General features: G+C 41.1%; 1 protein-coding gene across 5 annotated transcripts in view; it reads left to right on the forward strand.

Annotated features, from left to right (window-relative positions):
• The window catches only part of HERC2 (HECT and RLD domain containing E3 ubiquitin protein ligase 2), a 211,689-nt gene that overhangs the window by 36,544 nt on the left and 151,022 nt on the right, over positions 1-24,123 (forward strand). For 3 of the 5 annotated variants that reach the window (XM_021075343.1, XM_021075345.1, XM_021075344.1), the window contains exons 5-16: positions 4,622-4,841; positions 6,213-6,313; positions 7,073-7,229; positions 8,832-8,942; positions 9,533-9,704; positions 11,429-11,602; positions 13,332-13,520; positions 14,132-14,283; positions 15,385-15,542; positions 15,632-15,745; positions 16,957-17,208; positions 18,960-19,153. In XM_021075343.1, the coding sequence (XP_020931002.1) occupies positions 4,622-4,841; positions 6,213-6,313; positions 7,073-7,229; positions 8,832-8,942; positions 9,533-9,704; positions 11,429-11,602; positions 13,332-13,520; positions 14,132-14,283; positions 15,385-15,542; positions 15,632-15,745; positions 16,957-17,208; positions 18,960-19,153 (1,994 nt within the window). Of the gene's footprint in view, positions 1-4,621; positions 4,842-6,210; positions 6,314-7,072; positions 7,230-8,831; positions 8,943-9,532; positions 9,705-11,428; positions 11,603-13,331; positions 13,521-14,131; positions 14,284-15,384; positions 15,543-15,631; positions 15,746-16,956; positions 17,209-18,959; positions 19,154-24,123 lie in introns of those variants that run through there. The other 2 variants (XM_021075346.1, XM_021075347.1) reach the window with 2 other exon arrangements.

Here is a 24,123-nt window from a genome sequence, read left to right on the forward strand (position 1 = left end):
CCACAGCAATGCCAGATCCAGGCCAAGTCTCTGACCTGCACCACAGCTCATGGTAATGCTCAATCCTCAATCCACTGAGTGAGGCCAGGGTCGAACCCACATCCTTACGGATACTAGTTGGGTTCGCTACCACTAAGCCACAACAGGAACTCCAGGAAGTTTTTGATTACTAATTTAGTTTCCTTACTAGTAATTAGTCTGGTCGTATTTTCTCTTTATTTATGATTCAGTGTCGGATGGTTGTATATTGCCAGGAATTTATTACTTCTAAGTTCAATTTATTGTTGTGTAATTGTTCAGTTTCATAAACTTGTGGATTGATAAGATGCGTGATATAATCTCAGTCTAATTAAGTTTATTAAGACTTGTTTTGTGGCCTAATATATGATGATTTGTTCTAGAGAATGTTTGATGTGCATTTGAGAAAAATATGTATTTTATTACTTTTTTTTTTTGCTTTTTAAGGCTGCTCTTGCAGCACATAGAGGTACCCAGGCTAGGAGTCTAACTGGAGCCACAGCTGCTGGCCTGTGCCACAGCCACAGCAATGCCAGATCCAAGCCACATTCACAACCTACACCACAGCTCATGGCAACACTGGTTCCTTAACCCACTGAGTGAGGCCACGGATTGAACCTGCAACCTCATGGTTCCTACTTGGATTCGTTTTCACTGCATCACGATGGGAACTCCAGTATTTTATTACTTTTGGATAGACTGTTCTATGTATATCTGTTAGGACCATCAGGTCTAATGTGTCATGTAAGGCTGATGTTATTTTAATGATTTTCTGTTTGGTTGATCTATCCATTGATTTAAGTGCGGTATTAAAGTCCACTACTATTATTGTATGACTATCATTTTGTCCTTTTAGGTCTGTTAAGATTCGATGTATGTTTAGTTACTCCTATGTTGGGTGCACAAGAATTTACAAATGTTGGACTCCCTCCTTTGTCATTATGAAATGCCCTTCTTTTTCTCTTATTACTGTTTTAAAATCTGTTTATCTGATATAAGTATATGTACCCCAGCTTCTTTTGGTTTTCATTTGTATGGAATACTTTTTTTCATCCCTTCACTTTCAGTCTATTGTATCCTTATGTCTGAAGTGAGTCTCTTGTAGGAAGCATATAGATGAGTCTTGGGGGTTTTTTGTTTGTTTTTTGTTTTAATCCTTTAGACCTCTCTGTCTTTTTTGGTGAATTACTCCGTTTACATTTACAGTAATTATTGATATGCTTGTTTTTATTGCCATTATGTTAATTGTTTTGTTAATTTCCTATTTTGTAGTTCCTCTCTTTGAGGTTTGATGATTCTCTTTAATGGTATGTCTAAATTCCTTTCTCATTCTCTCTTGCATATCTACTACAGTTTTTTGTTTTGTGGCTACCTTGAGGCTTACATATAAATATAACAACTTGTATTTATAACAGTTAACTTACAAATAATGTTAAGTTTGAATGCATTCTAAGCTTTAGATATTTATCATCTTCCCCCAAGTTTTATGTGTTTGATGTTGTAATTTCCAAACTTGTATCTTAGGTATCCCTTAATTATGTGTTTAGTTATAGTTATTTTTTTCTAGTTTTGATTTTTAACCTTTATACTTACTTTGTTATTAATCCACTGCCTTTATTATATATTTACTTTTACCAGTGAGATTTATGCTTTCAAATGTTTTATTGTGACTTATTAGTTCCCATTCTTTCAAGCTTAAAGAACTCTTTTTACCATTTCTAATAAGGCAGGTTTAGTGGTGATGAACTCCTTTAGCTTTACTTGGCTGGGAAACTCTTTATCTTCCCTTCATTTCTTCTTGATAGGTTCTTTGGGTAAAGAAGTTTTTTCATTTGGACTTTGATTATATTATGCTATTCCCTTCTGCCTTTAAAAATTTCTGCTGAAAAATCTGCTTGTCATCTTATAGGGGTTCCCTTGCGTGTAACAGGTTGTTTACATTTTGCTGCTTTTATGATTTTCATCTTATTTTTAAACTTTGACATTTTAATTATGTGTTTTGTGGTAAGTGTCTTTAGATTCCAGTTCTTTGGAACTCTCTGGACTTCCTGGATCTCATTATCTCTTTCCTCCTCCAGGTTAGGGAGGTTTTTTAGCTGTATTACTTCAAATAAGTTTTCTGTCCCTTTCTCTGCCTCTTCTTCTGGGACTCTGTGAATATTAATTTACTTGATATTGTGTCATATATCCCTCAAGCTGTATTTCATTCTTTCTTCTTTTTGTTGCTCTGATTGGATGAATTGCAGTGCCTTGTCTGCAGGTTCACTGATCCTTTTTGCTGCTTCATGTAATGTGCTGTTGAACTGCTCTAGCATATTTTCAGTTCAGTGCAGTTTTATTTTTGCAGTGTATTTTCTCTCTTTACTCATACTGGGCAACTTCTGTCTTCTAATTTATTAATTCTTTATCTTTTTTTTTTTTTTTCCATGCTACCGATGCCCTTTCACTGAACTTTTTATTTTGGGTATCAAATTTTTCTATTCTAAAGTTTCCATTTGGGGAGTTCCCGTGGTGGCTCAGTGGTTAATGAACCCGACTAGGATCCCTGAAGATGTGGGTTCAATCCTTGGCCTTGCTCAGTGGGTTGAAGACCTGGCATTGCCATGAGCTGTGGTGTAGGTCACAGACGCAGCTTGGATTGCACATTGCTGTGGTGTAGACCTACAGCTGCAGCTCTGATTCGACTCCTAGCCTTGGAGCATGTTGGTGGTGTGGCTCTTAAAAGACAAAAAAATAAAATGAAGTTACCATTTGGTTCTTTTTTTTAATCTCTTTTTTCTTAGGATTTCTATTTTTTCATTTATTTCAAGTGTGTTTTTGCTTTTTTAAGCTTTTTTTTTTTTTTTTTAATCTTGGCTGCTTTAAAAATCTTTGTCAGAGTATCCTAATGTCTCTGTCATCTTGGTATTTCCATCTGTTGTCTTTTTAAAATTCATGTTGAGATCATCCTGGTTCTTGGTGTTGTGAGTGACTTCCTGTTGAAACATGAAGGTCTTCATGTTACGTTCTGAGGCTCTGTTTCATTATCTTTCTGTGACACTGTTCTGGCAGGGCAAGAGTACCTTTTACTGTCAGGTGGGGGTAAGAGTTTTGGCTCCTTCCATGGTCTTCATGATTTGTTTGTTTCTTTTTTTACTCACTCACTTGTTTCAGAGTACCCTACAATAAGTGACTGATTGACCAGGCATTCACTGGGGAGGGCAAGCACAGGTAGGACAGAAGAGCAGGCAGATGCTCAAGGGTATGAGTACTCTCTCTGAGTTTCACAGTTGTCTCTAGGTTTTGCAGCCAAGCAGAGGAGAGACATGTTATCATTAAAAAGTAGAAAACACAGTAACTATTTAGAAAAATAAAGCATTTCCTAGACCTGATTTTCTGGAAGAAATTCTGCATGGGAGCTGTGTGGATGAACTGTCCTTGGCGGGGCTGTCTCAGTGAGGTCTACTGTGTGTCTCTGGTGACTTAGGCACACAGTACTGGGCCAAGGGTGACTCTGAGGATAAGGGATGGTACTTCATGTATAAATCTTCCTGTTTCTTCATCTTGAGGCTAGTATGAAATTTGAATATTTTTCATTTACTTTTCTGTAACAGTTAGCTCTATTAGTATAGAGCTTTCCAGACCTAGTATCCAACCTTTGGCGTCTGGATGTGCCTCTCTGCACCATAGTGTCTGTGGGTGTAGTGGGATGCTTTGTCCTGATAGCCTCCCTAGAGAGTGGTGAGATGTGTCCATCTGATACCTTCTGTGATCTCCTCCTCTCCCAGAGGAAAAGCATGTTCAGGTCATGGATTGCCAAATATCAGTGTCTTCCATACATGAGAAGTCAGTAGGGCTGTTATCTCTTGATAATATGAGGCTGCCAAGCTTATGACTGTTTTGGCCTTGTGGCCAATAAATATCAGAGGCAGAACACAAGCACATGACACTCCCTGCTCTTGTCACTACTGGGTGCTCTACTGGTAATAGGGGGTTGGCAGAAGGTAACTTAATTTGCAGTTCAACTTAAGGCAGCTTTATGCAAGACTAGACTCCTTTGAATTATTTTCATTCATGTAATTTTCTTTTAGTTACTTAACAGAATAGTCCTTAATTGTGGAAAACATACATAGTAGAGAGACTAGTACAATGAAATACTGCTTACCCATAGCACATTCTAACTAGTTACTTATCTTCCTCTGAACTGTTCAGTAAATGTCACCTTTTGTGACTTATGTATGCTGGGCAATTTATTGAAACATTGTTTTTGTTTTTCATTTGGTTTCATAACATGAAAATACTGGACAGAGTTTTTCTGTCTAGGAAATATGTTGCTAATCAGTATTGACTATAATTTATTGTTAAAGATTTGTGTGCCATGTTTACAGAGGGGCAGTATACCATGGTGGCTGAGAGTGGTCTGTCCCGTGTGCCATACTCACCAAGGTGACCTTAGGCGAGTTTTCTGTGCCTCATCCTCCATAGACATGTACAGTCCACTTCTTGATGGTGCCTGTAGGGATTGCTGATGTGTAGAAAGTGCTTAAAACTGTTTGTTTTATCAACATTACAACAAACCATGCCCATGATATTCAGAGGTTGGACGTTTTGTCTTGTTTTCTAGATGTGAATGAACTGAAGGAATGTCTTTCTGTGTTGGTTAAAGAGCAACAAGTTCTTGCCATCCAGTCAGCCACCACTACCCTTTCAGCCCTGAGGCTCAAGCAGAGGCTTGTCATTTTGGAGCGATATTTCATTGCCTTGAATAGAACTGTTTTTCAGGAGAATGTCAAAGTTAAGTGGAAAAGCAGCAGCATTTCTTTGCCTCCTGTGGACAAAAAAAGGTAATAACATAATGAAGAAAGAGTCCTGATAACAGCTTAATGTAAAACTCAGGCTGTTTTGTTTAGGAAAGTTTAATTATTAAAGCTTTCATTATAGTCTCTTTTTTTATTTTTGAAATTTTATTCTTGCTTTAGCTTTTTGTATCTTTAATATGATCTGGAGAATGGCTTTCCCAGTTTGCTCAGAAAGTAACAGGCTATGCTGTATTCTGTACCTTTTCTTCCTCCCCCCCGCCCCCCGGCTGTGGCATTGCAGTGGCTTGATGTGGGATCTTAATTCCCAGATCAGGGATTGAACCCAGGCTGCAGACATAAAAGCACTGAGTTTTAACCACTAGACCACCAGGGAGTTTCCTGTACCATTACTATTTTTCTTTTTTGCTTTTTCCGGGCTACACCTGTGGCATATGAAGTTTCCAGACTAGGGGTCGAATCAGAGCTACACCTGCTGACCTACACCACAGCTACAGCAACACAGGATCTGAGCCACATTTGTGACCTACACCACAGCTGACGGCAACGCTGGATCCTTAACCCACTAACCAAGGCCAGGGATCAAACTCATATCCTCATGGTTACTAGTCAGATTCATTTTCACTGAGCCACGCAGGAACTCCCCATTATTTTAAAGGCCTTTTTTTTTTTTTTTTTTTTTTTTTTTTTTGTCAGTAGCTATAGGAGCCATCAGAAGTTTAGATCAGCATATCTAGATTTGAAAATGTCATCTGAACATTATTTTCGTTTTATGTTGGTACTGGCTAGGAAATTGTCAGATCATAGTAATGCTTAACTAGTTTATATATTTATTTATTTTTGCTGTTTAGGACCACACCTGTGGCATATGGAAGTTCCCAGGCTAGGGATCAAATTGGAGCTGCAGCTACCATCCTGCACCAGAGCCACAGCACTGCTGGATCCAGGCTATGTCTTCAGCCTACACCACAGCTCACGGCAACACTGGATCCTTAACCCACTGAGCAAGACTAGGGATCAAACCCGAGTCCTCATGAATACTGCTTGGGTTTGTTTCTGCTGCGCCACAATGGGGACTCCCTGTTTATTTTCTGTTTACCATCATTCTCCTTCCAACTAATAATGTGAGCTTTCTGAGATTATTTCATATTTTTACAAGTTGTTTAAAGTTCTTTGTAAATGTCTTTTTTTCCCGTCAAATAGAAAATTTTTCATTTACAAAGGACATTTGAAAAAAGTTTTTAAAAGATGAAACTAAAAGTCATTTGTGATCTTTCTATCTTAAAAAAACCCCCATTGGTCACATTGTGGAGCAAATCCTTCCGTATTATTTATTTTAATATTTGCGCATGCCTCTGACTGACCAGTTTTTACAACCCCCGTATATATTGTCTGCAGTTCCCGGCCCACAGGCAAAGGGGTGGAAGGCCTCGCGAGAGTCGGATCCCGAGCAGCTCTGTCCTTTGCCTTCGCGTTCTTGCGCAGGGCCTGGCGGTCAGGTACGTGTACCCAGCATATTGTTTCCCGCCGTGATCAGGAGACGTGGGTTATCCTCTCACTTCTACCACCACACACCCATGAGTTGGTTCCATGTGTTCTCTGTGCCTCATTTTCCTTGTTTGTAAAATGAGAAGCTTCAGTCTGTTTAACTTTTCAGGTGTGTGCTTCTTTAAAAAAAAAAAAAAAGTTGTGTATGCACACTCATCCCAGGTAAAACCATTGCAGTGTTTAAGTACTGTCTTATTTTCTAAGTGAACCAGAAATTAGAATTGCATACGTGACAGTCATAAAATAAAGAATTGACTTTGGGGGAGTTCCCATTGTGACTCAGTGGTTAATGAACCCAACTAGCATTGGTGAGAACTCAGGTTTGATCCCAGGCTTTGGTCAGTGAGTTAAGGATCCAGTGTTGCCATGAGCTGTGATGTAGGTCACAGACATGGTTTGGATCCTGCGTTGCTGTGGCTCTGGAGGAGGCTGGCAGCTACAGCTCCGATTCAACCCTTAGCCTGGGAACCTTCCTATACTGCAAGTGTGGCTGTAAGAAGACAAAAGACAAAAAAAAGGATTGACTTTGGGGGGAACTGTTAAATTTTAGTCTCTGAGTTCTTGGGGATATCTCATTGAGAGGAAAGTGGGAGCTTGAAAATATGATAGTGGCTCTTCTTCCTCTGGGGATGGGAGGCCACTGAGAGAGTGGGGTGAGCTCTGTGTGCCACCCAGGCCTGGTTGATCTCCTCTGCCATGTGTGTGCCCAGGGGAGGATGCGGACCTCTGCAGTGAGCTGTTACAGGAATCCCTGGATGCCCTGAGAGCCCTGCCCGAGGCCTCACTCTTTGATGAGAGCACAGTGTCCTCTGTGTGGCTGGAGGTGGTGGAAAGAGCAACCCGGTTCCTCAGATCCGTCGTGACAGGGTGAGTTCTTCTTTTCACATCTTCCTGTGTCAATGGTTCTGGCATGCTACAAAGTCACGTCTCCACTTCTTGTTACAGCTAAGAACCTTAGTAGGTTGGTTCCTGGTGTGTTTCCAGCACACCCTCAGCTCCATGATTCCAGATCCTGGTCCTCAGTTTGTCAGATGTTTGACTTCTGATATTCTGATTGGACATAGTAAGCTGTCATATTGAATGTGATGAAAATAAAGTATGCTTTTGCAGTTTATTTTTTCACATATTTTATGATTTGGGGATCAGTGTTTCTTAAAGACTTTGAGTACTTTTTGTGTGCCTCTGAGTGAGTGCAGATGCCACCATTCTGAGTGGTGGGTGTTGTCTTAATAGATAGTATGGGACTAAACAACTGCTTATAATTCATAGTGGAAAGTGTCTGAAAAAGAATGTGTGTAGGAGTTCCTCTTGTTGCTCAGTGGTAATAACCTGACTAGTATCCATGAGGATGCAGGTTCAATCCCTGGTCTTGCTCAGTGGGTTAAGGATCCAGCATTGCCTTGAGCTGGGGTATATAGGTTGCTACACGGCTCGGATCTGGTGTTGCTGTGACTGTTGTGTAGGCCAGCAGCTGTAGCTACTATTTGACCCCTAGCCTGGGAACTTCCATATGCCATGGGTGCAGCCCTAAAAAAGCAAAAAAGAAAAAAAAAAAGGTTGTGTATATATGTGTAACTGAATCACTTTTCTATACACCTGAAACTTAAACAGCATTGTAAATCAACTATACTCCAGTAAAATAATTTTAGAAAATTAAACTGTACTAGTGATGCTGGAAGATCCTTCCTCCCTCATCTTGGGTTAAGAAGACTTATTATTAGGGAACAAGGAAAAGTTAAAATTATTTCTTTGATCAAAGATAAAAATGAGTATAGATGTTTTACATATAGATTCTCAGATGGTTTTAGAAGTTGATTCTTTAATTCTGTAGATGAATGTTGATACTCTAATAGCCTTACATGTCACTAGAAGAAACATATCTAACGTTTTTCCATTCATGATTTGAATAAGTAGTTTTATGCTACAGCAACTTGGAATTTGTCATCTAACATAATCATCTTATGTATCTGAATTCATACTTTTAATTAAAATATATCTTTATAGGAGTTCCTGTCGTGGCACAGTGGTTAACGAATCCGACTAGGACCCATGAGGTTGAGGATTCAATCCCTGGCCTTGCTCAATGGGTTAAGGATCTGGCGTTGCCATGAGCTGTGGTGTAGGTCGCAGACTCGGCTCGGATCCCCCGTTGCTGTGGCTCTGGTATAGGCCAGTGGCTACAGCTCCAATTAGACCCCTAGCCTAGAAACCTCCACATGCCGCGGGAGCGGCCCTAGAAAAGGCAAAAAGACAAAAAAGATAATATCTTTACAAGTTAATTATACATTTTAGAATCTCTGATTAAATTTTAGTAAGCAAATCTTAGAATCCGAATTCCAAATCTTAAAAATACTTTTCTGCATGAGAGAAGGAATATAATTAATTTAATATTTGTAGCATGCTGATTTTAAGCATCCTCTCTTTAAACTCTGTTATTCTTTGTCCCCGCGTCCTCTGCTCTCATTTCAGGGATGTTCATGGAACGCCTGGTACGAAAGGGCCAGGAAGCATTCCCCTGCAAGACCAGCACCTGGCCCTGGCCATCCTGCTGGAGCTGGCTGTGCAGAGAGGCACGCTGAGGTGAGGGGTTCCCCAGGCTGGGAGCACTGGAGGGAAGCACTCCTTCCCCGAGTGGCTGTTTCATTTCATAGAACTGTTTGTGATGGTAGCAGGCGTGTAGCAGAGACTGGTCTCTGATCTGACTGGTGATCAGAGAACCAGTCCCAGATCCTCTTCTTTCAGACCTGGGTCCTTTAAAGTTTTCTTCACTTCTTTTTTTATGCAGAACTTTTTAGTCGTCTAGCAACTTTTTTTTTTTTTTTTTTTTTCTCTTTAAATTTTTTCAAATGGTTATTTTGATTCCATTAATTTAAGGTCCTAAAAATTCCCCATACAAAGTGCTCTTTGAGCTTTGAATTGGCTTGTGTTTCTTATCTCAGAAGGTAGGTGTCTTGTTTTAAAATCTTGGCATTGATTTAGTGATTTGACTGCCAAGAATTGTTTTCATGGCCTTGTTTTTAGTTTCCTTTCAAATCTAAAGTATTTCTTCAATTTTATTGAGCTGTTGCTTTTATTTTGACAGCCCATGGCAAAAAAAAAAACAAAAAAAACAAAACAAAAAACAACACCACCCTATTTTTACTAGACAATAAAGACATTTTTTCTTCCAGCCAAATGTTGTCTGCCATCCTGTTGTTGCTTCAGTTATGGGACAGTGGGACACAGGAAACTGACAATGAGCGATCTGCCCAGGGCACCAGTGCCCCGCTTCTCCCTTTGCTGCAAAGGTTCCAGAGCATCATCTGCAGTAAAGATGGCCCTCATACAGAGGGCGACACTCATGTAGGTATCGTTGTGAGACTGTACTTAAGTAGCTCTCTTCATTTCCATTATCCTAAAGCAGTTAGCCTTTCATCAACAAGACCAGAGCATGTGTTTGTGGTGCTGGTTGCTTCAGGGGTGGGGGGCGGGAGAGTGGTGTTCTTGGTGATTGTTAGAGCACATCAGGTGTGAGATGGGTGTTGCCAGTCACAGCCTGGGTCACAGCTGATGCAAGAGAACATCACATGGTCACATTGGATTCTTTGTAGCACCTCAGGAGTGGCCAGAGCCATCTGTGTTTTGTAGACCCCAGGCCCTTTGTATTTGCTCTGGATTGTGTATTTTTAGTAGGAGAAGTATATTTCTTAGTATGTGTCAACTTTTGCTTTTCAAGAGGTCCATCTTCTACCTTGTTGGCCTCGCACTTTTCTTTCTGTTGAACTGGAGCCATTGAGCCCATTGTGTTTGTGGGTTTGGTGCGTTGTGCTCTGGCTGTGATGTGGCTGTGGAGGATGTGAAGAGGGCATGCTCAGCTCCATGTAGGAGCAAGTTAGTAGGGGCATTGAAGATGGATAAAAATCCTGATGATATTTCAGGAAGAATGCGAGAGTTCAGGTGCGTTCTTATGGGACTTGCAGCAAAGAGCCTGGGAGGTGGTGCCAGGAGGCAAGGTGAGGCTGGAATGGGAAGGAGCATGTCTGGTTCAGAGGCGGTGCTGTGCTGCGGGACCTCACTCTCTCCGTGAGAGAGCAGTTACTGTGGGTCAGTTTTGACACTACCAGGGGTGCCAGGCAAGTCTTCTCTTCCCCCTCCATACCCCTCCACATGCCATTTACAGACAAAACCTCCCACAGCCAGCAATAGCTGTGTTGGCAGCATGGAGCCAAGTCTGAAATGCACACTTTTAGAAAAATATTAGGAAAAGAGCATTGAAAATAGTGGCTCACTTTGTTGGCCCTCCGTGAGTAGAGGGGTACCTCGTGAAGCACTCACCTAAGTCATCACTGTGGCCCAGGACTCTGAGGCTGGTGGCAGAGCAGGGCCTGTCTAGGTCTGAATTCTGGGACTGCTGATGTTTAGAGGTACGGGTTTGATTTTGCAGGCTTTTTTTCTGGGAAGACTTAGCTATCCCATTACAAAGTTTCAGTCTGATTATTCTGTAATGATAATAAGGCTCTTTTGTCATAGAAGAAGAATTAGAATTAGGAGTTCTCTTGTGGCACATTGGGTTAAAGATATGGGGTTGTCACTGCTGTGACTTGGGTTTGACCCCTGGCCTGGGATCTTCCATATGCTGTGGGCACAGCCAAAATAAAAGCCAAAACAAGCAAACAAAAAAATCTAGAATTATAATTATTACTTAATGTGCAAATAAAATTAGGTTTTCTGACGAGTAGGCAGCATTTAGATGAAAGTAAATGTTTGCTGTTTTCAGTTTTCAGAGCCAGGTTGTGATTCAGTGCTGTGTCCTCAGACAGCTTGCTGTGCATTCTTCTGAGGGCTCTTGGGTTATGAGCCTGTGGGGTTCATTCACCTGTGTCGAGTCTGTACACTGGTGATAGGTGTGCAGTAAGTGCCTAGCTGTCTTGACATCAGCAGCACTTGTCATTTGATAGCCAAAAAGGAGCAGATTTATGGATAATGAATGTCTGAGTACCAGCATATAAAGAGTGGTTAAAGGCTAATTGTGTTACTTTAATTTTTTCCATCTTTTCTGAAGATGCTTCTTTACTTTTCTTCTCTAGCTTCTGTCTGGCCCTCTGAGCCCCAATGAGAGTTTCCTGAGGTACCTGACTCTTCCACAGGACAACGAGCTTGCCATAGACTTACGACAAACTGCGGTCGTTGTCATGGCCCACTTAGACCGCCTGGCCACCCCTTGTATGCCACCTCTGTGTAGCTCTCCAACATCGCATAAGGTAAGTGTCATACTAGTGGCAGTTCTTTGCGTGTCTGTTCCTGGATTCTCATTCTCTACCTGTGTGGAGACTCCCTTTCTCTGGTATTGAGATTTTCCATCATGCACATGTTAAGGGGTCACAGTGAGCGATGAGCAGGCTGAAGTGCACAGGGTTTGTGACCTACCCCATGTCCAGGTTCCAGATTCAGGAGGCTCTCCTGTTCACATAGCCATGTTGTACTGCCTTCCTTGGGAGAAAAGTAGTGCTGTGTCTGATCTACATGTGTGGGGCTGGCCAGTGAAGGCCCACCAAGGACCTCACACAGTCCCATCTGATTGTTACAACATTGCTTTGTTACTTGGGTGGGAAGGCTGCCCCTTGGAGTTGTGGTGAACTTGATCAAGGTCAAGTCAGAAGAATCTGGGCCACACAGAAGAGTCCTGGTTTTGAATCCAGGTTTCTCTAACTTTTAAGTTTTAATCCAAAGAGTATTTATTTTATTTTACAGTTGTTTATGTTTTCCATATAAGTAATATATTCACATGGTTCAAAAATAAAAACTAAATGCAGTGACACATTGTCAGTTCCTCCCTTGCTGGCTTCCGTAACCCAGTTTTCCATCTGTTGCTTCTCACTTTCCCCGTCTCTTAACGCATCCTTTCAGTCTTCTTGTAGCAGTAATATGTCACATCACTTCTGTAGCTTGTTTTTCCACTAAGCAGAATACTGAAGAGATCTCTGTGTAAGTAAACAGAGCTTCTCTCTTTATTTCAAAAAGTGGTCCACATGTGGATGTATCATGATTTTTTAAAAAATAAGTCTCCTATTGGTGGACACATGTTGCCAGAAGTTTTCTACTCAGATGGTGCTGCGATGGCTTCCCTTATACCTTTGTTCCCGTGTGTGCCTGTATGCAAGTATAGTGGTGATGTACCTGGTGTGGTGGACCCATGAGCTGATTATCTCTGAATTAATCTCGGGTTGATACCTCTCACTCCCAACCCCTAGCAAGGACACTTGTCGCCCAGGCTAGTACTTAGGTCTTCAGGTCTCTGCCTGTAATGGCACAAATTGGTGATCTGATATTTTCTGAGCATTTTTTTTTCTTTTTTTTTTTAGTCTGCACTTGAGGCATGTGGAAGTTCCTAGGCCAGGGATCAAATCTGTGTTGTAGGTGTGGCCTGCACCACAGTTGCAGTAATGCTGGTTCCTGAACCTGCTGTGCTGCAAGGGAACTTCCTGGTTTGAGCATTTTTAAATATGCTGGAGGTCTACGTACTAATTTTTTTAAATGAACTGTGATCATGGCATATGAAAGTTCCCGGCCAGGGATTGAATCCGGGCTTCAGCTGTGACCTGTGCCACAGCTGCAGCAATGCTGGATCCTTTAACCCACTGTGCTGGGCTGGGATCATACTGACACATCTGCAGTGACCTGAGCCACTGTAGTCAGATTCTTAACTCATTGTGCCGTAGAGGGATCTTCTACTTATTCTACTTTTTAATGGTTGCTGTTAAAATGAAATGCTGTGGAAAAGTCATCTGTTAAGTCATTTCATTTTACTTGCTAACTGAGGCACTATAGAGTATTCTGAGTTATTTTGATGTTTTGAATCAGCTTCTTTCTTGGTTTGTTTTTGTCTTACTGTATATCATCGTTACTCCTTGTGTGAATTTTTCTTTCTTTTGTTTAAGAAAGAAATTGTCTTGCTGCTATAAAGAAAATGTTTACTTTGTTATCTGACAGGGATCATTGCAAGAGGTCATAGGATGGGGGTTAATAGGATGGAAATACTATGCCAACGTGATCGGTCCAATTCAATGTGAAGGCCTTGCCAACCTGGGGGTCACGCAGATCGCCTGTGCAGAGAAGCGCTTCCTGATCCTGTCGAGGAATGGCCGTGTGTACACGCAGGCATACAATAGCGACACGCTGGTGGGTGCCAAACTGCTTCCTGTGGTTGGGATGCTCTTTGCTATCGATGCTGTGGATCTTGTCTTTCTGTACATTGGTTGGTTTCTGAAGATTTATAAGCATCCACTTGCTGTATATTGTTAGTTGTGTTTAAAACCCTTAATTGAATTTAAAACTCAGTAATTGTAATCACTATTGTCAAAATTTGCAGAATTTCTTAGTTCTCAAGCCCAGGAACTCCTTACAGTGCCAGTTATTGCCAACCATCATTCTTATTTGTAAACTGTAAACTCATTTCACTTTGGGGGCCAGGAAGAAAGTGACGCATGACTGATTTCTGGGGATGGTGGCAGATTGGGACATGCCTGTTCCTATTCATCTCTAGCTGCAAGTTTCCTCATGCAGAGGAGGCTTTGTGGTGCCATGGAGTACGTGGAGGCCGCCTGCCTGGTTGTCCTCTTGGTGCTGGGCAAGGCAGCTGGTTAAGTGGGTGGCAAACACTAGAGGCTCATGTTCTTTCATTTTGGAGGGTGGGGGTTCATTAAATTAAGGTACACAGCTGGGTCATGTCATGCTGTTTTCTTTGTTACTTGGATTGTGTACCAATTTTATTCCTGTTTTTGCCCATTTAGGCCCCACAGCTGGTCCAGGGTCTTGCCTCGAGAAACATTATAAAAATTGCTGCCCATTCCGATGGTCACCACTACCTGGCCTTGGCAGCCACTGGAGAGGTGTATTCCTGGGGCTGTGGGGATGGCGGACGATTGGGCCACGGGGACACTGTGTATGTATAGTCTCTTCCTATAACTGACTTGGCTTTTGTTTTGCTACAGCCAAAGTGGGGTGGAAAAGACAAGTGTGGCGAGGTGTCCTCCAGCTCCTCAGACATGTAGGGCCAAGATGGAGCGCCTACCAAATGGATCAGCCCCTGGGTGACAATGTGGGAGTCTACCCACAGCACAGACATCAATTGGCCTTCATGTTTGTCTCCTCTAGCTTTTACTACTCCTTTGTTAGCTACACATACCATACCCCTGTTGGAGTTTCTCAATCAAGTCCCACGCTCCTTTCTCCTCATTCACAACCTCAGAACATCACTGTCAGATGAGGTCCCCTTTCCTTGAACCAAAAATCAATAATTTTTTAATGTCTTATGTTGTGGAAGCTTTTGATTATTATAAGAGACCAGAAATGAAATAGAATGGTTGTTGTAAATGCAAGGTTGTGAAGATAAAGAGTTCTGATGATTGCCTAGGAGTCATAGGAACCCTTTCGTATGTTGCTGTTGTGAGTGGAGCCTGGTGGAGAAGACATTGGCTGTGGGTTGGTATTGAAGATGAAGCCCACTCCATGAGCAGGGAGTGGGAAGCAGAGTCAAGAGGAGATGGGTCACTCTCACTGGGGTGGAGATGGATATCCTCTGGGAAGGATCTCAAGGATCCCTTTTTTTGGACCCTTTGTAGCCAACTCCTCCCTACCTCCAGCAACCTGGCGACCACTAACCTGCCCTCTACCACTGGGTGGCATTCTGTTTCTGGCTCTGTCACTTGGTGTAGATCCTGAGCTTTGTCCTTCCCTGCAGCAGAGTGCTGTCTGTATAGGCCACTGTTCAGATCACTGTGACCAAAGCTGCTATGGACCTGATTGCCTGCATCTCTAACAGACACTGTTGTGATATTCCTGCTGGAGGCCGCATTTGACATTGGGTGTCCACTTGACAAAAAATTATGGATGTGTTAAGTGTTCAAATTCTGGATTTCTTAATTATTACTAAGACAACTGGCAGGCAAAACTATCCTAATGTTCTTAGTATCTTATTTTCGGGAGTATCACTAATTGGGAAGGTTCAGAAGGGCATTCACATTTATTCCTTTTCTCTCCATAGGCCGCTTGAGGAGCCTAAGGTGATCTCTGCTTTCTCAGGAAAGCAGGCTGGGAAGCACGTGGTGCACATTGCCTGTGGGAGCACATACAGTGCAGCCATCACTGCCGAGGGGGAACTCTACACCTGGGGCCGTGGGAACTATGGCCGTTTAGGCCACGGTATGTCTCCTCTGAGCCAGCCTGAGCCTGCAGCATGGGGCTGCCTCTTTTGAGGGACTTAAAGTAACCACAGTCCTGTCTGTTTGAAGGTTCCAGTGAAGATGAGGCCATTCCAATGCTGGTAGCTGGGCTCAAAGGACTGAAGGTCATTGATGTGGCATGTGGGAGTGGGGATGCTCAAACCCTGGCCGTGACGGAGAACGGTACGTGGAACTCAGGCTGCCTGAGCAGCTAAGGAGAAGGAGGGCTGCTTTCCCAAGGGAGAGAGCTTTGGAGGCTTTGAGTGAGGGTGCTCCTCAGTGTTGTTGGCAGAAGTACAGAAGATATAGGGCTTGTAAATTCCACTGCCCAGGGCCAGAGAGCTACCATCCTTCCTATTAGGGCCTTTTGTTTTTTTCACAAAAATAAAAAGTTAAAATGCAATAATTAACGTTCTAAATCGTTTCTGTTTACTAGGATTACATTTCCTAATGTTTAGCCACTCTTGAGTCTCTGTGGTAAATCCTGATTAGTCTTTAGGTATTCTACAGTACATACTTGTTTCTAATTTCAGTTCTATATTTGTTTTCATTATGAGATTGTACTCATTTGTCACTTTTTGAGGATATATTTATCAGGTTTGATGGTTTGAATCATGTTGATTTTTTTAAACTGTATCTGTCTGTCAGTATTGTGGGGTTCTGTCCTTAGAATTGTGGGGTCTATTTATTGGAATCAGCTGGGAGCCTCTCAGCCTTATTCTCCCACAGAGAGCAATTCTATGTAATTTTTAATTACATTACACTAACAGATGTTATTTGGAATAATTGTACATTTGACTTGAGGTCAGCATGGCAAGAATGATGTGCAGGCAGTTCCTAGAGTAGTTAGTGTGCAGTGTATTGTGGGCCCAGTTACGGTGTTTTATGGAGGCAGTAGAGCTTTTGTTCTGTGTTTAGTACTTAGTTGAAGCATATCATTGAGCCCAAATTAGTAAGAGTTATGACTTTATCATTCATTTAGTTAAAACAAAAAGAAAACTCAATTCTTCTTCTTCTTCTTCTTTTTTTTTTTCTCCTTTTTGGCTCCCCTGTGGCATTTGGAGTTCTCGGGCCAGGGCTCAGAACTGAGCTGTAGTTGCGGCCTACACTACAGCTGGGGCAGCACCAGATCCTTTAACCCACTGCGCCAGCCAGGGATTGAACCTGTGTCCTGGTGCTGCACCATTGCACCACGGGGAACCCCTCCGTTTCTTAATTGCTTCTATGTCGACCTGAAGTAGAAACCACATCTCATTTGGTCAGTAACCACCTGTGTAGAGTCAGCTATATATGTTAGTGGTCTAGATTTTGGTGTTATTGGCTATATTAGTTATTTCCAAACATTTATAAGTTTTATTAGATGTACAGTTAACTCAAATAATTGTATTTTTCAGGTCAAGTGTGGTCTTGGGGCGATGGTGACTATGGCAAATTGGGCAGAGGTGGTAGTGATGGCTGCAAAACACCAAAGCTGATTGAAAAGCTTCAAGACTTGGATGTTGTCAAAGTCCGATGTGGAAGTCAGTTTTCTATTGCTTTAACAAAAGATGGCCAAGTTTATTCATGGGGTAAAGGTGACAACCAGAGACTTGGGCATGGAACAGAAGAACATGTTCGTTATCCCAAACTCTTGGAAGGATTGCAAGGTAAGTACAAAATGTCAACTTTTAAGGCAGTTTCCTTTAGTAATCTTTAAAAGTTTGCAGGTATTTCTTTTCTTTATCTGACATTCCATGAATGTCAGAAGCTTGATAAAGACTACAAACAACCTACAGCTAACATCACACTTAATGGTGAGAAACTCAAAGCCTTCCCACTAAGATTGGAAAGGGTGTCCCATCTCACTATTTCTTTTCAAAATTAAATTGCAAGTTTTAGCTAGTGTAGTAAGACATGAAAAGGAAAAAAAAGTATATAGAGTGAGAAGGAAGAAATAAAACTGTCTTTTTGCACAGGTGACATGATTGTCCATGTAGAAAACCTGAAGGAATTGACCAGAAAAGCTTTCTGGAACTAATAGGGTTGCAGGATACATAGCTAATATGCGAAAGTTAATTTCTTTCTTATATCCAAGCAACAGACAAGTGGAATTTGAAATTAAATATACTGTATCATTTGCGTTAGCATGCAATGATGAAATACATAGGTGTAAATCTAACAAAATGTATATGAGATATATATGAGGAAAACTACAAGATTGATCAAAGAAGAACTATATAAATGGAAAAATATCTATGTTCATGGATGGAAATCCTGAATATCATCAAGATTCCAACTCAGTCTATAGATGAGGTACAGTCTCAGCCAAAATCCCAGCAAGTTACTTTATGGATATTGATAAAGTGAGTCTAAAGTTTGTATAGAGAAGCAGAAGACCCAGAATGGTCTTCACAGTGTTAAAGAAAGATGACACAGTGCCCAACTTCAAGACTTACTATAAAGCTACAGTAATCAAGATAGGATGGTATTAGAGTTCCCTTTGTGGCTCAGCAGTAACGAACCCGACTAGTATCCATGAGGATATGGGTTCAGTCCCTGGCCCCCTCAGTGGGTTAAGATTCTGGTGTTGTGGTGAGCTGTGGTTTAGGTCGCAGACAAGGTGTGGATTCTGCATTGCTGTGGCTGTGGTGTGGGCTGGGAGCTGCAGGTCCCATTCGACTCCTAGCCTGGGAACTTCCATGTGCCTCAGTTTTGGCCTAAAAAAGATAAAAACAAAACAAAACACCCAGTATGGTATTACCTAAAATATAGATAGATAACTGGAACAGAAGAGAGTGCTCAGCAATAGACTCATATGAATGTAGTTGATCTTTGACAGAGAAGAAAAGGCAGTACAATGGAGCAAGATCATTTTTTCAACAAATGGTGTTGGAACTATTGAAATCTATGTGTTAAAAAATGAATACTCAATAATGTGAGGAGGCTAGCGTGTGTTGTGGTAGAGAATATATGGGAGATCTCTGCCTTCTCAATTTGCTGTGAACCAAAAACTGCTCTAAAAACAAAGTTGTTTTTTTTTTTTTTTTTTTTTTTTTAAAGAGCATGCTTTGCTTTGTTATACATTAGGACAGGAGAAAACGATCTTGCAGTTAATTAAAAATACACGTGTCTTTTTCTGAATGAAAATTTGAATAAGGAGGAGAAAAATGAACAGATCGTTTTCATACCTTAGCACTATTTTATTTGCAGATTGTAGGACTTAATAAATTGTAGCTAGTAAAACACAACAGGAGTTTTACTAATATACACGAAGCAGATGAATTGTGAATATTAAAGCAATGAATAATCCTTTAGAAGTTGACTTTAAATGCCTTCTGACTTGAGTGGCTTCAAGTAAGTATCTTTATTGCAGAAGTCATAGTCATGAACCTGTATCTGCATCCCTCTTTCCATCCAGGGAAGAAGGTGATTGATGTGGCTGCAGGTTCCACCCACTGCCTGGCTCTGACTGAGGACAGTGAGGTTCATAGCTGGGGGAGCAATGACCAGTGCCAGCACTTTGACACCTTGCGTGTGACTAAGCCAGAACCCTCTGCACTGCCAGGACTGGATACCAAACACATAGTTGGAATTGCCTGTGGACCTGCTCAGGTACTGAGTAGATAGCTTGATTTGGTATTTTGTAGAATTTTGGTTTCCCATCTTTCGTTGCTAGTATGTAGAAATAACATTGACTTACATGTGTAGTCCTTACATCCTCCAGTTGTTTAAAACTCAGTTATTAGTTGTAGGAGCTTCATTGTGATTCCTTAGGGTTTTCTTCCAAAACAGTTTTGTTTTCCAATATATATGCCTTTTATTTCTTTCCCTTGCCTTATGGCGCTGGTCAGGACTTCCAGCTTGATGTTGAGTAAGAGTAGGGAGGGGGTGTATCCTTGCCTTGTTCCTGATTCTAGGGGGAAAGCATTCAGTCTTTTACCATTAACTCTGATGTTATCTGTAGAGTGTTTGTTTTGTTTTGTTTCCTTTAGTTTTGTTTTTGTAGATCTCTTATTGAATTAAGAAAGTTTCTTTTAACCCCTAGTTTTTTTGAAGTGTTTTTTTTAATACTAAATGATGTTAAACTTCATCAAATGCTTTTTCTTCTCAAATGATATGATCATGTTTATCTTCTTTAGTCAGTTTATATAGTGGACTATGTTGATCAACTTTCAAATATTGGCCAAACCTTAGTTTCCGAGATAAGCCTCACGTGATCTGTCAGTTCTCTTCCACATACTGGTTGTTGCGATGTGGGCGGGGGGGGGGGGGGGGGGGGGGGGGGGAGGGGGTGTTGTTCTTTTTAGAGCCACACCCAAGGCACTGAAGTTCCCAGGCTAAGGGTTGAATCAGACCTGCAGCTGCCAGCCTGCACCACACCCGCAGCAATACCAGATCCAAGCCAAGTCTGCGACCTATACCACAGCTCACAACAATGCCAGATCCTTAACCCACTGAGTAGTGAGGCCAGGGATCAAACTCACGTCCTTATGGATACTAGTCCAGTTCAATACCACTGAGCCACAGTGGGAACTCTTGTGTGTGTGGTTTTTTGTTTTTTGTTTTTTTTTTTGAAATTTTATTTTATTTTTTTTTACAGAATAAAATACGTATATTTAAACACAGTTACATTCACATAGATTGTTATATCATGGATCTTAAGAAACAGATTAAGTGACTCCCTCTGGAGAAGTGGAATGGAAAATATGCTGAGACAAATAGGAAATTTATTCTATACTTTATCCCATTTTGTATGGCTTTCATCTTTACTATTTAGTATTATCTATTACATTTCAATTTCTCTTTAAATATTAGCATTATCTTACAATTGTGTATATTATGCAACTAAAATTTATAAAGAAGAAAGCCTTATATACCATTAAATATTTTATATAGCATAATAAAAAGAATAACTTAACTGGTAAGAATAACAAAAATAATACACCCTCTGAAAATAAGTAAAATATAAAATGCATAAATTGGTTAAAAAACAGTGTAACTATATAAATGTGTCCTCACAATTTGTTACATCTTACTGATTCTTCAGTCTGGGCATTACACCATTCTAGGTGATGTGCTAAACAAGACTTTATAGACCTTACATTGTACCATGGAGAGAAATGGTTATTAATAATACAATTGTAGAACTGTATTATTTAATTGTACAGTTGCATTAGTTATAATTATCATAAATTCTTTGATGGGGAGGAAATCAGAATCAGATGTAGGAAGACTTCAGCATTCCAAGAATGGTGTCAAATGACCCCTTTCATGGTGGATTATGCACTTATTTACTATGAGATATATTTCTTCTCCAGAGATTCCTTGTTTGTGTATCCATTGTAGATTTTTGGTTTGCAGTTATTCTGAAGTTTTGCTATAAGAGTCTGTATGTATATGAGATTGATTTAAGTTGTTGTTCTCTTAATTGGAAGTTCATCTCCAGTGTCCTGCATTTGTACCCACCTCTTCTCATGATTTCTGATTTTGGTGGTATAATTGTGCATGGGTGATTTTGTATCTTTACTGTATGTATACCTTTACTGGTGAGCCTTGTCATTTGTGGCATTTTTGTTTCCTGTTGCTGTCTTTTCTTTCCTGCCTAGAGAAGTTCCTTTAGTATTTGTTGTAAGGCTGGTTTAGTGTTGCTGAATTCTCTCAGCTTTTGCTCATCTGTGAAGGTTTTGCTTTCTCCTTCAAATCTGAATGAGAGCCTTGCTGGGTAGAGGAATCTTGGTTGAAGGTTTTTTCCTTTCATCGCATTAAGTATATCATGCCACTCCCTTCTGGCCTGCAGAGTTTCTGCTGAAAAATCTGTTGATAACCTTATCAGGGCTCCCTTGTATGTTACTTGTTTCTCTTCTCTAGGTGCTTTCAGTATTTTCTCTTTGTCTTTAATTTTGGTCAGTTTGATTAATATGTGTCTCGGTGTATTCCTCCTTGGGTTTATTTTATATGGTACTCATTGTGCTTCCTGGATTTGAGTGAGGGGTTGCTGTCCCATGTTAGGGAAGTTTCTGGCTCTGATCTCTTGGAATATTTTTTCTGTCCCCCTCTCTCTCTCTTCTCCTTCTGGCACCCCTATAATAACAGATGTTGGTGTGTTTAACATTGTCCCGGAGTTCTTGGAGACTCTCTTCATTTCTTTTCAATCTTTTTTCTCTTTTCTGTTCTGCATCCATAATTTCCACTAATCTGTCCTCCACCTCGCCTATTTGTTCTTCTGCCTCCTGTATTCTGCTGTTAGCTGCTTCTAGTGAATTTTTTATTTCAGTGATTGTATTTTGCATCTCTTCTTGTTGAAGTTTTATATCTTGTATCTCTTTGGTCAGTGTTTCCCGTAAGTTATCCATCTTTGCCTCCAGTTTATTTCCAATGTCTTGCATCATCTTCAGCATCAGCAATCTAAAGTCTTTTTCCTGGAGGCTGAGAACCTCCTAATCACTTAGCTGATTTTCTGGGGTTTTTCTTTTCTTCCTCATTTCAGTTATAGTTCTCTGTCTTTTCATTTTTAAAGGTTTTTTGGTGTGGTGACCTTTTTACAGATAATAGAGTTGTAGCCTGTCTTACTTCTGGTGTCTGCCCCCCTTGTGGCTGAAGTCAGTATGGGGGCTTGCTGTAGGCTTCCTGATGGGAGGGGCTGATGCCTGCCCACTGGTAGGTGGAGCTGATTCTAATCCTTCTGGTGGGTGGGGCTTAGTCTCTGGATGGGATTAGAGGCAGCTGTATGCCTGAGGGGTCTTTAGGTAGCCTGTTTACTGAGTGGTGGGGTTGTGATCCCACCTGGATTGTTGTTTGCCCTGGGGCTTCTCAGCACTGACTGATATGGTGGGGCCAGATTTTCCCAAAATGGCCACCTCCAGAGAAAGGCACTCTGCTGAATATTCCCAAGAGCTTTGTGTTCAATGTCCTTCCCTCACAACAAGCCACATTCACCCCTGTTTTTCCAGTATTTCCTCCAAGAATCTCAGTCAAGTTTGACCCAGATTCCTACGGAGACCTGGCTTTGCCCTGGGACCCAGTGCACGTGAACGTCTGTGTGTGCCTTTTAAGAATGGGGTCTCCGTTTCCCCCAGTCCTGTGGAGCTCCTGTGCACAAGCCCCACTGGCCTTCAATGCCAGATGCTCCAGGGGCTCTTTCTCCCAGTGCTAGATCCCTGCAGGTGAGGGTTTGATGTGGGGCTCAGAGCTCTCACTCCTGTAGGTGAGTCTCTGTGAACCACTTAGTTTTCAGTCTGTGGAGCTTCCCACCTGGGAGGTATGGGGTTGTTTATATCTTGAAATCGCCCCTCCTACCTCTTGATGTGGCCTCCTCTTTTTCTTTTGGAATAGGGTATCTTTTTTAAGGTTTCTGGTCCATTTGGGTGGAGATTGCTCAGCCTTTAGTTGTGAATTTTGTTGTTTTTAGGAGAGAGGTTGAGCTCCAGTCCTTCTATTCTTCCATCTTAATCCTCTCAGTTTGTGGTTTTTTTATACTGTCTTGTCTAACTTTTTATCAGGGTGAAACTGGCCTCATAAAGAGTGTTGGCAAGTATTCCTTCCTCTTCTTTTTTCTGGAAGGGGTTGTATAGAATCAGTGTCATTTCACCTTTGAATTGTTTCTGTCTCAGCCTGGAGATTTCTTTCTCAAAACATTTTTAACTACATGTTCAATTTTTTACATATAGATGTTCAAAATATTTCTTCTGGCTCGATTTTCCTGGTTTGTGGCACAGAAGGAATTGTTGCCTTTTGTGTAAGTTGTCCAGTTTTTATGTATTAAAGTTTTCTTTATCAGAGCTATAGCCACCAGTCTACACCATAGGCACAGTAACATAGGATCCGAGCCATGTCTGTGACCTACACCACAGCTCATGGCAACGCTGGATCGTTAACCCACTGATCAAGGCCAGGAATCAAACCCGCAACCTTATGGTTACTAGTTGGGTTTGTTAACCCCTGAGCCATGACAGTAACTCCTTTTCTTAGTTTCTTTTAAGTGGAAGCTTAGGTTGTTGATTTTAGACATTTCTTCTTTTGTAATATATAAGTATTTGATGCTATATATTTTCCTCTTAGCAGTGCATTAATTGTTCCCACAAATCTTGATTTATTTTTGTTTTCATTCAGTTCAAAATATTTTCTAATTTGTCTTTATTTTTTAATTTTTATTTTATTTTGGTTTTTTGCCTTTAGGGCCCCATCTGTGGTATATGAAAGTTCCTAGGCTAGGTGTTGAAAGGAGCTACAGCTCCCGGTCTACACCACAGCCACAGCAACTTGCAATCTGAGCTGCCTCTTCGACCTATACCACAGGTCATGGCAATGCCAGATCCCCGATCTGCTGAGCAAGGCCAGGGATTGAACTAGCATCCTCATGGATGCTAGTTGAATTCATTTCCACTATGCCACAATGGGAACTCCTAATTTATCTTTAGAATTGTTCTTTGACCTATGGATTAAGTGTGTTGTTTAGTTTTAGAGTGTTTGGAGATCATTCTGTTATCTTTCTGTTAACTGATTTCTAGTTTAACTCCATTGTGGCTAGGGAATAAACTTTATATGATTTCAGTTCTTATGGATTAGGTAAGATTTGTTTTATA

The sequence above is a fragment of the Sus scrofa genome, chromosome 15 (assembly GCF_000003025.6).
Source record: "Sus scrofa isolate TJ Tabasco breed Duroc chromosome 15, Sscrofa11.1, whole genome shotgun sequence".
Classification (NCBI taxonomy): Eukaryota; Metazoa; Chordata; class Mammalia; order Artiodactyla; family Suidae; genus Sus; species Sus scrofa.